We start from the raw sequence: 15,909 nt of genomic DNA on the forward strand, positions 1-15,909 counted from the left end.
TGGGTCTCCAGCAGGACGCGGGCGTTGAAGCCACTGGCCCCGCTGTGCAGGTAGCCGTTCCTGGAGCCCTGGTAGCTTGAGTAGCGGGGGTTCTCCTTGGCCGTCTGGAAGACCTCGCCCGGCGGGAAGGCTTTGTCACACGACTCCTGGGACACTGTGCTGGGGGTCTTACGAGGTTGCCTGGTGACACAAGAACAACATAGTTTCATGAGCTACACTTTTATTTTCAATATTTGCAACATGGTTGTATAGGATTTTTTTTGTAGTTGCGTAATTCACCAGAAACACAAAAGGAGAAATGAGGCAAAAATTAGATGGAGATCTGCCGAAGTCTTCTTTCTGTATCTATGATGACATTGAATCAGGATAAACATAAAGACAGGATACATGAAGACAAAGACAGGATACACAAAGGTATAAAGGCAGGATACACAAAGGTATAAAGACAGGATACACAAAGGTATAAAGACAGGATACACACAGGTATAAAGACAGGATACACACAGGTATAAAGACAGGATACACAAAGGTATAAAGACAGGATACACAAAGGCATAAAGACAGGATACACAAAGGTATAAAGACAGGATACACAAAGGTATAAAGACAGGATACACAAAGGTATAAAGACAGGATACACAAAGGCATAAAGACAGGATACACAAAGGTATAAAGACAGGATACACAAAGGTATAAAGACAGGATACACAAAGGTATAAAGGCAGGATACACGAAGGTATAAAGGCAGGATACACAAAAGTATAAAGGCAGGATACACAAAGGTATAAAGGCAGGATACACAAAGGTATAAAGGCAGGATACATGAAGAGACGAAGACAGGATACATGAAGACAAAGACAGGATACACGAAGGCATAAAGACAGGATACACAAAGGTATAAAGGCAGGATACACAAAGGTATAAAGGCAGGATACATGAAGAGATGAAGACAGGATACATGAAGACAAAGACAGGATACACGAAGGCATAAAGACAGGATACACAAAGGTATAAAGGCAGGATACACAAAGGTATAAAGGCAGAATACACAAAGGTATAAAGGCAGGATACACAAAGGTATAAAGGCAGGATACACAAAGGTATAAAGGCAGGATACACAAAGGTATAAAGGCAGGATACATGAAGAGATGAAGACAGGATACATGAAGACAAAGACAGGATACACGAAGGCATAAAGACAGGATACACAAAGGTATAAAGGCAGGATACACAAAGGTATAAAGGCAGGATACATGAAGACATGAAGACAGGATACATGAAGACAAAGACAGGATACACAAAGGTATAAAGGCAGGATACACAAAGGTATAAAGGCAGGATACATGAAGAGATGAAGACAGGACACATGAAGACATAAAGACAGGATACATGAAGACAAAGACAGGATACACAAAGGTATAAAGGCAGGATACACAATAAAGGTATAAGAGATGAAGACAGGATACATGAAGACAAAGACAGGATACATGAAGACAAAGACAGGATACATGAAGACAAAGACAGGATACATGAAGACAAAGACAGGATACATGAAGACAAAGACAGGATACATGAAGACAAAGACAGGATACATGAAGACAAAGACAGGATACACAAAGGTATAAAGGCAGGATACATGAAGAGATGAAGACAGGATACATGAAGACAAAGACAGGATACACGAAGGCATAAAGACAGGATACACAAAGGTATAAAGGCAGGATACACAAAGGTATAAAGGCAGGATACACAAAGGTATAAAGGCAGGATACACAAAGGTATAAAGGCAGGATACACAAAGGTATAAAGGCAGGATACACAAAGGTATAAAGGCAGGATACATGAAGAGATGAAGACAGGATACATGAAGACAAAGACAGGATACACGAAGGCATAAAGACAGGATACACAAAGGTATAAAGGCAGGATACACAAAGGTATAAAGGCAGGATACATGAAGACATGAAGACAGGATACATGAAGACAAAGATAGGATACACAAAGGTATAAAGGCAGGATACACAAAGGTATGAAGACAGGATACATGAAGACATAAAGACAGGATACATGAAGACAAAGACAGGATACACAAAGGTATAAAGGCAGGATACACAAAGGTATAAAGGCAGGATACATGAAGAGATGAAGACAGGATACATGAAGACAAAGACAGGATACATGAAGACAAAGACAGGATACATGAAGACAAAGACAGGATACATGAAGACAAAGACAGGATACATGAAGACAAAGACAGGATACACAAAGGTATAAAGGCAGGATACATGAAGAGATGAAGACAGGATACATGAAGACAAAGACAGGATACACGAAGGCATAAAGACAGGATACACAAAGGTATAAAGGCAGGATACACAAAGGTATAAAGGCAGGATACACAAAGGTATAAAGGCAGGATACATGAAGAGATGAAGACAGGAAACATGAAGACATAAAGACATAAATACAGGATACATGAAGACATAAAGACATAAATACATGAAGACATAAAGACATAAATACATGAAGACATAAAGACAGGATACATGAAGACATAAAGACAGGATACATGAAGACAAAGACAGGATACATGAAGACAAAGACAGGATACATGAAGACATACAGGATACATGAAGACAAAAGACAGGATACATAAAGACATATAAAGACAGGATACATGAAGACATAAAGACATGAAGACAGGATACATGAAGACATAAAGACAGGATACATGAAGACACAAACATAAAGACATACATGAAGACATGAAGACAGGATACATGAAGAAGGTATAAAGACAGGATACATGAAGACATAAAGACAGAAGACACATGGATACATGAAGACATAAAGACAGGATACATGAAGACATAAAGACAGGATACATGAAGACAAAAGACAGGATACACAAAGACATAAAGACATAAATACATAAAGACAGGATACATGAAGACATAAGGTATAAAGGCAGGATACATGAAGACATGACAGACATAAGACAGGATACATGAAGACAAAGACAGGATACATGAAGACATAAAGGTATAAAGACAGGATACATGAAGACAAAGACAGGATACATGAAGACAAAAAGACAGGATACATGAAGACAAAAGACAGGATACACAAAAGACATAAAGACAGGATACATGAAAGGTATAAAGACAGGATACATGAAGACATGAAGACAGGATACATGAAGACATAAATACATGACAGGATACATGAAGACATAAAGACAGGATACATGAAGACATAAAGACAGGATACATGAAGACATAAAGACAGGATACACATGAAGACATAAAGACAGGAAGAATAAAGGCATGAAGACAGGATAAACGAAGACATAAAGACAGGATACATGAAGACATAAAGACATAAATACATGAAGGTATAAAGACAGGATACATGAAGACATAAAGATAGGATACACGAAGACATAAATGACAGGATAAACGAAGGCATGAAGACAGGATAAACGAAGGCATGAAGACAGGATACACGAAGACAAAGACAGGATACACAAAGGTATAAAGATAGGATACACAAAGGTATAAAGATAGGATACACGAGGCATGAAGACAGGATAACAGGAAGAAGACAGGATACATGAAGACATGAAGACAGGATACATGAAGGTATAAAGACAGGATACATGAAGACATAAAGTCATGAAGACAGGATACATAAAGGCATGAAGACAGGATACATGAAGACATACAAGACAGGATACATGAAGACATAAAGGCAGGATACATAAAGGCATGAAGACAGGATACATGAAGACATAAAGACAGGATACATGAAAGGTATAAAGACAGGATACATGAAGACATAAAGACAGGATACATGAAGACATGAAGACAGGATAAATGAAGGCATGAAGACAGGATACATGAAGATGAAGACATAAAGACATGAAGACAGGATACATAAAGACAGGATACATGAAGACATAAAGACAGGATACACAAAGGCATGAAGACAGGATACATGAAGATGAAGACATAAAGACATGAAGACAGGATACATAAGGACAGGATACATGAAGACATAAAGACAGGATACATGAAGACATAAAGACAGGATACATGAAGACAGGATACATGAAGACATAAATACATGAAGACAGGATACATGAAGACATAAATACATGAAGACAGGATACATGAAGACATAAAGACAGGATACATAAAGACAGGATACATGAAGACATAAATACATGAAGACAGGATACATGAAGACATAAAGACAGGATACATAAAGACAGGATACATGAAGACATAAATACATGAAGACAGGATACATGAAGACATAAATACATGAAGACAGGTGACATGAAGACATAAATACATGAAGACAGGATACATGAAGACATAAAGACAGGATACATGAAGACATAAATACATGAAGACAGGATACATGAAGACATAAAGACATAAATACATGAAGACATAAAGACAGGATATATGAAGACATAAAGACATAAATACATGAAGACATAAAGACAGGATACATGAAGACATAAAGACAGGATACATGAAGACAGGAAACATGAAGACATGAAGACAGGATACATGAAGACATAAATACATGAAGACAGGATACATGAAGACATAAATACATGAAGACAGGATACATGAAGACATAAATACATGAAGACAGGATACATGAAGACATAAAGACAGGATACATGAAGACATAAAGACATAAAGACAGGATACATGAAGACATAAAGACATAAATACATGAAGACAGGATACATGAAGACATAAAGTCATAAATACAGGATACCTGAAGACATAAAGACAGGATACATAAAGACAGGATACATGAAGACATAAATACATGAAGACAGGATACATGAAGACATAAAGACAGGATACAGGATACATGAAGACATAAAGACAGGATACATAAAGACAGGATACATGAAGACATAAATACATGAAGACAGGATACATGAAGACATAAATACATGAAGACAGGATACATGAAGACATAAATACATGAAGACAGGATACATGAAGACATAAAGACAGGATATATGAAGACATAAAGACATAAATACATGAAGACATAAAGACAGGATACATGAAGACATAAAGACATAAATACATGAAGACAGGATACATGAAGACATAAAGACAGGATACATGAAGACATAAAGACATAAATACATGAAGACATAAAGACAGGATACATGAAGACAGGATACATGAAGACATAAAGACAGGATATATGAAGACATAAAGACAGGATACATGAAGACATAAAGACAGGATACATGAAGACATAAAGACAGGATACATGAAGACATAAAGACAGGATACATGAAGACATAAAGACAGGATACATGAAGACATAAATACATAAAGACAGGATACATGAAGACATAAAGTCATAAATACAGGATACATGAAGACATAAAGACATAAATACATGAAGACATAAAGACAGGATACATGAAGACATAAAGTCATAAATACAGGATACCTGAAGACATAAAGACAGGATACATAAAGACAGGATACATGAAGACATAAATACATGAAGACAGGATACATGAAGACATAAATACATGAAGACAGGATACATGAAGACATAAATACATGAAGACAGGATACATGAAGACATAAAGACAGGATATATGAAGACATAAAGACATAAATACATGAAGACATAAAGACAGGATACATGAAGACATAAAGACATAAATACATGAAGACAGGATACATGAAGACATAAAGACAGGATATATGAAGACATAAAGACATAAATACATGAAGACAGGATACATGAAGACATAAAGTCATAAATACAGGATACATGAAGACATAAAGACATAAATACATGAAGACATAAATACATGGAAGGACATGAAGACATAAAGACATAAATACAGGATACATGAAGACATAAAGACAGGATACATGAAGACATAAAGACATAAATACATGAAGACATAAAGACAGGATACATGAAGACATAAAGACAGGATACATGAAGACATAAAGACAGGATACATGAAGACATAAAGACAGGATACATGAAGACATAAATACATGAAGACAGGATACATGAAGACATAAAGACAGGATACATGAAGACATAAATACATAAAGACAGGATACATGAAGACATAAAGACATAAATACATGAAGACAGGAAACATGAAGACATAAAGACATAAATACAGGATACCTGAAGACATAAAGACAGGATACATGAAGACATAAAGACATAAATACATGAAGACATAAAGACAGGATACATGAAGACATAAAGACATAAATACATGAAGACATAAAGACAGGATACATGAAGACATAAAGACAGGATCCATGAAGACATAAATACAGGATACATGAAGACATAAAGACATAAATACATGAAGACATAAAGACATAAATACAGGATACCTGAAGACATAAAGACAGGATCCATGAAGACATAAATACATGAAGAAAGGATACATGAAGACATAAATACATGAAGACAGGATACATGAAGACATAAAGACATAAATACAGGATACATGAAGACATAAATACAGGATACCTGAAGAAGACAGGATACCTGAAGACATAAATACAGGATACCTGAAGACATAAATACAGGATACCTGAAGACATAAAGACAGGATCCATGAAGACATAAATACAGGATACATGAAGACAGGATACATGAAGACATGAAGACAAAGATGGGATACATAAAGAAACATACAGAGAGTGATGGCGAACAAATGGAGGGTTGTTAACAACAGCGGCACTTTTATTTCCACAGATGTAAACACACAAAACTGTAGCTTTCACACATTGATCTCCTTTTAGAGATGGGCACATTTACCACAGGCACAGTAATGGCTGCCCTCTCTGCTGCATGATCTGCCTCTGTCCAGCCGTCTGCTAGCCTATGACTGACTTGACGCATGAAACCCCCCACACGTGCACACGCACGCGCACGCACGCACGCACGCACGCACGCACGCACGCACGCACGCACACACACACACACACACACACACACACACACACACACACACACACACACACACACACACACACACACACACACACACACACAAAACCCTTAAATTGTTTCTAAAAGCCATCATTGGGAGACGTGTCCTCTTTGGCTAACGTGTGTGTGCCTGGCCACCTTCTCAATTATTACAATCCATTAAGGAACCAATGTGATGTGAGATGGAAGACGTGTGACAGTGCGGCATCCCAAATGGCACCCTATTCCCTATATAGTGCACTACATTTGACCAGTGCCCATAGGGAATAGGGTGCCATTTGGGATACAGAATGTCTTCCTTTACTGTACGTTTGGGTGCAAAGAGAGAGAAAGATCCCATTCACACCTCACTGACCTCACACAGTTTAAAAAGGTTTTCGAGTTCTCATCACACAGAACAGAACAGGGCTGGAGCAGGGAGCTGGAGCAGGGAGCTGGGGGTCAAGGCATGACGTGCTTTCAGACTAGTGACAGGAAGCTCACAGTCCTGACTGCCTGCTTCCCAAATGGCACCCGATTCCCTACATAGTGCACTGCCTTTGACCAGGGCTCATAGTGCTCTGTAGGGAATAGGGTGCAATTTAAGACTGAGCCCATGGATGCCTGGCCTGTTCCTTATCTCTAGAACTGTATGGTAGTGAGGTGAGAGTGAGGTCTACCGTACCTGCAAGCTGCTATTAAAAACTGTACGAAGCAGTCAGCCCTATTTTAGCCTGCCAGCCGTGGACAAAATCCCCCTATTGAAGGCCAGCGAAGCCAGAAATTTTGCACTGTCCAACTGTAGCTCCAAAAGGGATCCATGACACACACAGCCACGTGTGACTGTTTGCTGTGGTTAGTAAAATAAAACGGCTAATAAGATATTTATCCGGATAGGGGATGTGAAAATGGAACATTTGCATGGATCTGGTCTGGTCTGCCATTGATACGACCGGAGTTCCACATGGAGCTGTTTTAAATCAAACGTCCATATGATACCACATAATGCAGCCACATAGACTATGGGCATCTGCATTCGCTTTGGACAAGGACAACAGCAGAACAATAAGATAGAGAATAATTACTATCCCTCGCCTCTATCCCTCCCCATTCACCTGTCCTTCTCGTGGTCTGATTTTAACGGTGTATCCCCTTGTAAATGAGCCACTGCGAATGGTGGCCTCTGTGCTCTCTTCTGGCTGAGGAGAGGGGATGAGCTGAAACACATGGCAGTACTCAGACACTGTGGATCTTTGTGTGTGTGTGTGTGTGTGTGTGTGTGTGTGTGTGTGTGTGTGTGTGTGTGTGTGTGTGTGTGTGTGTGTGTGTGTGTGTGTGTGTGTGTGTGTGTGTGTGTGTGTGTGTGTGTGTGTGTGTGTGTGTGTGTGTGTGTGTGTGTGTGTGTGTGTGTGTGTGTGTGTGTGTGTGCACGCGCGGGCGCGCGAATCAAAGCCAAGGCAGATGTGGGGACACACTGTAGAGAGAGTCTTACCACATGCTCAGCCTCTGAGAATGAGAGAGGAAAAGAGAGCGATAACTCTGAATCTGGCCTCCACAACAGCCACAGCTTACGTGGGAGGTGTTCGTTCAGAACCGTGTGACGCTTCATATAGAACTTAGTGACTTGAAGTTCCAACACGGTTTTTAGAGCTGATGACGTAGATGGAGGGTTGATATGGGGCAACATACAATCAAGAGGAAAGAATCTGTATGGGAAATAGTTACATAGTGGTGTTGGACCCTGTATCCCCTACTCTTCTCCAAGAATGGGAATTAAAAGCATTCTTTACTTACAGTGGTGAGGGGAGGGTTATTGAAAGCAAAATAAATGTCATCATGAAATACGTTGGTTAAATTTAGAAGGACAATATTTAACAAACATAGTCAGGAAGTTGGCTTCAAGAGGAATCTGTGGCTGGCTGCTGTGTCTGTGTGTTTTTGCAACTGCAGCTGGTAGAGATCAGGGTTGATCAAAATGGAAACACACACACACACGCAGGCATGTACACGCACTCACACACGCAGGCATGTACACGCACTCACACACGCAGGCATGTACACGCACTCACACACGCAGGCATGTACACGCACACACACACGCAGGCATGTACACGCACTCACACACGCAGGCATGTACACGCACTCACACACGCAGGCATGTACACGCACACACACACGCAGGCATGTACACGCACACATAGAGGCATGTACACACACACATTCACACAGTTATGTACACATACACATTCACAGTTATGTACACACACACATTCACACAGTTATGTACACACACACACACACACGCAGGCACGTACACACACACACACACGTACACATACACGCAGGCACGTACACACACACACGTACACACGTACACACACACACACACACACACACACACACACACACACACACACACGCACACACACACACACACACACACACGTACACACACACACACACACACACACACACACACACACACACACACACACACACACACACACACACACACACACACACACACACACACACACACACACACACACACACACACACACACACACACACACACACACACACACACACACACACACACACACACAACAGTGAGGGAATGAGAAAAACACAGAAAAACATGTACCTTGTCCATGCAATGCCAAAGGCCCATGGGTATACAAACAAATGATATAAAAACTTGGAACAATGTTTTACTTGTCTTTCAGGAAACTAAGTTGTTTGTTTACATGAGGAATGTGAGTGTGCGTGTGCGTGTGCGTGTCTGGCAGCTACAGACTGGCCACTGAACTCAGCTTATCCTGCCTGCTACTTACGCCAGCTAAGCACCCTTCTGACTGGCAATCAGCCCCCGTCTCTCCTCCCTCACCCTGTCTGGCCTAGCGAACCCTGTTCCAATAACAAGAGTTCATTAGAGAAATGTCCAACCCTCCGATCCTCACATCCCAGACCGCCACTAAGCCTATCAGTAATCAGATAGCATGGATTCTCAGGAGGGTTTTGGGAAGACTGGGTTTTAGGGAACGGTCTCTTGGTTGTATGGATGACTGCCCTCACTTCCCGTTTTAAAGTCATTACACAGGGAAGAGGAGAGGGGATTTTGGGTATTATGGGTCCTGAGTAAGACTTGAGTTCCTAATGAGGATCTGTGTGTGTCCTGACGTTTGCTCTGACTTTCCTATTTTGGGTCAAAGGGCATGCTACACTGAGCTGACCCTGGCTGAAAGAGGCTATGAGATTATAGGAGGAATGCTTGTCAAAGGACATGGTCCGATGATCTTCCTCAGGAGATGAGGACTTTCCCTAGGGAAACCATGTTCAACGCAGGCATGGGGAAAGCAGTAGTCACATTCAACACAATTTCTCCGTGTTGTAAAATAACTTTTGAAAGAAATATATGGATTGGTCAATGTTGGTATGGGGACGAGTGATAGCAAACGAATCCTACCGCTGCCACCAAAAGCCAACTAACACTTCTGTTTAAAACAACTAGGAAGGAAATGTATGGATTGGTCAACATGCCATTGCACATATTGATCGGTGCGTTTGTGTGCGGACCACAAAATCAATAACTATAGAGAGGGACAAGTTTTAATCAATCCAAGATTGACCGCCTAAGACCGCCATCTAAGAGCGTAGCAGAGTGTTTAAATGAGTGTTGTTTGTGCAGACCCCTGCTTCCTTCTACTGGGTCCAGAACTCAATGTCTCTAGAGACTAACAGAACCCTTTTTTTTCTGGCCAATGAAATCAGAATTCCTGAATGTGAGACCACGCCTATAAGGGTCTGTCACTGTTGAAACTGAGCCGTGTAGCAATTGTCGAAAGAACACAATTAGATTCAGTGAAAGCTAAAGAAATCATCTTTCACTTTTGACATTCTCCATGTCTCAAAAAGATTCCATGATACAACCGCTAACTTTGGCTTATTGCCTTCAGCACAGTGAGGCGTGAGGGAAAAATATAACAGCCGGTGAATATGGGAATAAATAACTCAAAATAGCAGTCAGTCCAACTGTATCGGCAGTTGCCTTCAGTTAAGATGAGCTTTTTCTCTTTAAGTATGTACAAGCTTAAGATGACGAGGAAGCTTTCCACCACACCAGCGTCCCTCCGTCCGTTGGCTGTTAGATTTGCATTGACTGAGAGTGATGATGAGAAGTGCGTGCGTGCGAGCGCGTGTGCGATTAAAGAGGGTACGAAGCTTTATATTAAAGTCGTCACAGAGACAGCTGGGAAGGAAAACTCTGATATTAAAGTGGGTCCGAGGGCTCCAGATCATCCCTGATACTATAAGCTTTATTGACGTTTCTGACAAATGCAAAATAAATGAGAAAGAGATAAGTAATGCAGCTACTGCTCTGAATGATGTGAAAGTGAAAGGCGGAAGTTGCTAAGATAAATGTCTCTAAAAAACACTATTTTTTTAGGCACTGAGGGTGGCAGAGCATTTCGATCTCCATGTGATAAACTTGTTTCCCTCTAGTCAACACTAAAGAGAAAGCATTACGTGGGATTGTATTAAATGATGCATTCCGAGAGTTTGCCCAAAATCATTTAACATTCTAGAGATCATTTCAGTACAGTGTGGATTTTAAATGTTTGACTTTGTTTGACTTTGACGGTACGAGACATAGACGGTTCGAGAAGAGAAGAAATAAAGAAGAGGGAGAGAGAGAAATGGGAAGAGAGAGAGATGGGGAGAGAGGGAGAGGGAGAGGGGAGACAATGAGAGAGAAGATGGGAGAGAGGGGAGAGGGAGAGGGGAGAGAGAGAGAGAGGGAGAGAGAGAGAGCATGTACAGAGAGAGAGAGATGAGAGAGAGAGAGAGGCAGAGAGAGAGAGAGATGGGGAGAGAGACAGACACACACGAGGCATGAGAGAGAGAGAGAGGCATGAGAGACTCAGAGAGAGGATGTAGAGACAGAGACACGAGAGATGTAGAGAGAGAGAGAGAGAGGAGACACGAGAGATGGAGAGCATGAGAGAGAGAGAGAGAGGCATGGAGAGAAAGAGAGAGAGGCAGAGTAGAGAGAGAGAGAGAGCATGTAGAGAGAGAGAGAGAGAGAGAGAGAGAGAGAGATGGGAGATGGGAGATGGAGAGAGACACGAGATGGAGAGAAAGAGAGAGAGAGAGAGAGCATGAGAAAGAGAGAGAGAGAGAGAGAGAGAGAGACAGAGAGAGAGATGAGAGAGAGAGAGAGAGAGACACAGAGACAGAGAGAGAGAGAGAGAGAGACACACATGGAGAGAACGAGACAGAGAGAGAGAGGAGAGAGACAGATGGGAGATGGAGAGAGAGACAGAGGGAGAGATGGAGAGACACACATTCACAGAGAGAGAGAGAGAGATATGGAAAGAAAGAGTACAGAGACACACGCAGAGATGGAAAGAAAGAGAGAGAGAGAGAGAGAGATGGAAAGAAAAAGACACAGAGACAGAGACAGAGACACACCTTGTAGAGAGAGAGAGAGACAGATGGGAGATGGAGAGAGAGAGAGAGAGACAGAGAGAGAGACACAGAGAGATGGGAGATGGAGAGAGAGAGAGAGAGAGAGAATGAGAGATGGAGAGAGAGAAGACAGAGAGAAGACAGAGAGAGATATGGAAAGAAAGAGAGAGAGACAACAGAGACAGAATGAGAAAAACAGAGAGAAGAGAGACATGTACCTTGTCAGAGAGAGAGAGAGAGAGTTCCCATGGGAGATGGGAGAAGAGAGAGAGGAGAGATGGAGAGAAAAACTTGAGAGAGAGAGAGACTTGATATGGAAAGAAAGAGAACTCAGAGAGAGAGAGAGACTGGCAATCAGAGTAGAGAGAGAGAGAGAGAGAGAGAGTCTGGCCTAGAGAGTTCCAATAACAAGAGTTCATTAGAGAAAGAGAGAGAGAACCCTCCGATCCTCAGATCCCAGAGAGAGAGAGAAGCCTATCAGTAAAGAGAGATGGATTCTCAGGAGAGTTTGGAAAGAAAGAGAGAGAGAGAGAGAGAGAGATGGAAAGAAAGAGAGAGAGAGAGAGATGGAAAGAAAGAGAGAGAGACTTCCCGAGAGAAAGTCATTACACAGGGAGAGAGAGAGGAGAGATGGAGAGAGGAGAGAGATTAGGAGAGAGAGAGAAGAGATGGGAGATGAGAGAGAGAGAGTGTGAGATGGAGAGAAAGAGAGAGACTTGGAAAAAAGAGAGAGAGAGAGAGAGAGAGATTGAGAGAGAGAGAGAGAGAGAGAGATGAGAGAGATGCTTGAGAAGAGGACATGGTCCGAGATCTTCCTCAGGAGATGAGGAGAGAGAGAGAGAGAAACCATGGGAGATGGAGATGGAGAGAAAGAGAGTCAGATTCAAAGAATTTCTCCGAGAGAGAAAATAACTTTTGAAAGAAATATATGGATTGGTCAATGTTGGTATGGGAGATGGGAGATGGGAGATGAATCCTAGAGAGAGCCAGAAGCCAACTAACACTTCTGTTTAAAACAACTAGGAGATGGAAATGAGGAGAGGGAAGATGGATTGCACATATTGATCGGTGAGAGATATGGAAAAAATCAATAACTATAGAGAGGACAAGATTTAATCAATCCAAGATTGAGAGCCTAAGACCGCCATCTAAGAGAGTAGCAGAGTGTTTAAATGAGTGTTGTTTGTGCAGAGAGAGATGGGAGATGGAGAGAGAGTCAGACCAGAGGAGAGATGGAGAGAAAGAGAGAGAGATGAGAGAGAGATATGGAAAGAACCCTTTTTTTTTCTGGAGAGATGAAATCAGATATGGAAAGAAGAGAGAGCCTAGAAGAGGTATGGAAAGAAAGAGAGAGAGAGAGAGAGTAGAATATGGAAAGAACAGAAGAGAGAGAGGGAGAGATAAGAAAAGAGAGAGAGAGAGGAGAGATGGATGTCTCAAAGAGATTCCATGATACAACCGCTAACTTTGGATTATTGAGAAAGAGCACAGTGAGGAGATGAGGAAAAAAGAGAACAGAGAGAGAGAATATGGAAATAAATAACTCAAAATAGCAGAGAGAGAACTGAGGGAGAGATGGAGAGAAAAGAGAGCTTTTTATCTTTAAGTATGTACAAGCTTAAGATGAGAGAGAGAGAGACCAGAGAGAGATGGGAGATGGCTGTTAGATTTGCATTGACTGAGAGTGATGATGAGAGAGAGAGAGAGAGAGAGAGAGAGAGAGACAGAGAGACAGCTGGGAAGATGGAACTCTGAGATTAGAGAGAGGCTCCAGATCATCCCTGATACTATAAGCTTTATTGACGTTTCTGACAAATGCAAAATAAATGAGAAGAGATAAGTAATGCAGCTACTGCTCTGAATGATGGAGAAGTGAAGAGGAAGTTGCTAAGATAAATGTCTCTAAAAAACACTATTTTTTTAGGCACTGAGGGAGGAGAGATTGGGAGATGGAGAAAGTTTCCCTCTAGTCAACATGGAGAGAAAGCATTACGAGAGGATATGGAAAGAAATGATGCAGAGAGAGAGAGCCCAAAATATGGAAATTCTAAGAGATCATTTCAGTACAGTGAGGATTTTAAATGGAAAGAAAGACTTTGAGAGAGAGATAGAGGAGAGAAAGAGAGAGAGAGAGAGAGAGAGAGAGAGGGAGAGATGGAGAGAAAGAGAGAGACGCAGTCTGAGACATAGAGAGAGAGAGATATGGAAAGAAAGAGAGAGAGAGATAGAGGAAAAGAAAGAGAGAGAGAGAGAGAGAGAGAGAGAGAGGGAAAGAAAGAGAGAGAGAGAGAGAGAGAGAGAGAGAGAGAGAGAGAGAGAGGGAGAGATGGAGAGAAAGAGAGAGAGATATGGAAAGAAAGAGAGAGAGAGAGAGGGAGAGATGGAGAGAAAGAGAGAGAGAGAGAGAGAGAGAGGGAGAGATGGAGAGAAGAGAGAGAGAGAGAGAGAGAGAGATATGGAAAGAAAGAGAGAGAGAGAGAGAGAGAGAGAGAGAGAGATATGGAAAGAAAGAGAGAGAGAGAGAGAGAGAGAGAGAGAGAGAGAGAGAGAGAGAGAGAGAGAGAGAGAGAGAGAGGGAGAGATGGAGAGAAAGAGAGAGAGAGAGAGAGATATGGAAAGAAAGAGAGAGAGAGATGGAAAGAAAGAGATGGTGTATCTTACCGTGGCAGGGAACTGTACTGTCTTTGGGCCTGTGTAAATGAGTCTCGTCTCTTGTCTTGTCTCGGTCTCTGCACCTGTGACTCCACAGAAACAGATTGGTGTCCGGTCAGGGTATAGGTCTCCGAGTTAGCCTGAAACACACATCCCGGTTACACACAGTACATGTACACTTTACACACACACACACACACACACACACACACACACACACACACACACACACACACACACACACACACACACACACACACACACACACACACACACACACACACACACACACACACACACACACACACACACACACACACACACACACACACACACACACACACAATATATATTTACAGCACATTTACACAATGATTTTGGATACTCTGACATTATACACAAATCCTTAATAAAGCCCAGTAGAAAAGACATTGCGTACTTCTATTATCAAGACCAGAAGTTGATGGAAGGTAGGTTTCTCAAGAGCAAGAGTTCATTTGTTGGAGGATGTTGGTGGATGGTCGTAGGTGTTAATGAAGCAAACACCTACCCCTCTGACCCTGGCGGAGGCTCAATACTGTCTAGCCCACACATCCTTGACCCGGAGTGGAGAGCCATAATGGCACCACCATCACCTGTTGCCATTGTTGGCATGCTTTAGCTGGTAGTTGGTGACCTTGACTACCACGGCCTGATCCAAACGAGGAAGTGGCTCTGTGGCTTTGTTGTGTGAAGTCATCAGAATGGTTGGTATGGTATAATCATCACACGCACTCGCAG

At 41.7% G+C, this 15,909-nt stretch overlaps 1 protein-coding gene across 3 annotated transcripts in view; it reads right to left on the reverse strand.

Annotated features, from left to right (window-relative positions):
* Positions 1-15,909, reverse strand: part of LOC123991147 (partitioning defective 3 homolog) — a 625,449-nt gene that overhangs the window by 1,327 nt on the left and 608,213 nt on the right. For 2 of the 3 annotated variants that reach the window (XM_046292392.1, XM_046292393.1), the window contains 2 exons: positions 15,139-15,269; positions 1-180 (listed from right to left, as the gene is read on the reverse strand). The exon at positions 1-180 is cut by the window's left edge. In XM_046292392.1, the coding sequence (XP_046148348.1) occupies positions 1-180; positions 15,139-15,269 (311 nt within the window). The remainder of the gene's footprint in view (positions 181-15,138; positions 15,270-15,909) is intronic. The other variant, XM_046292394.1, reaches the window with a different exon arrangement.

The sequence above is a fragment of the Oncorhynchus gorbuscha genome, linkage group LG12, assembly GCF_021184085.1.
Source record: "Oncorhynchus gorbuscha isolate QuinsamMale2020 ecotype Even-year linkage group LG12, OgorEven_v1.0, whole genome shotgun sequence".
Lineage (NCBI taxonomy): Eukaryota > Metazoa > Chordata > Actinopteri > Salmoniformes > Salmonidae > Oncorhynchus > Oncorhynchus gorbuscha.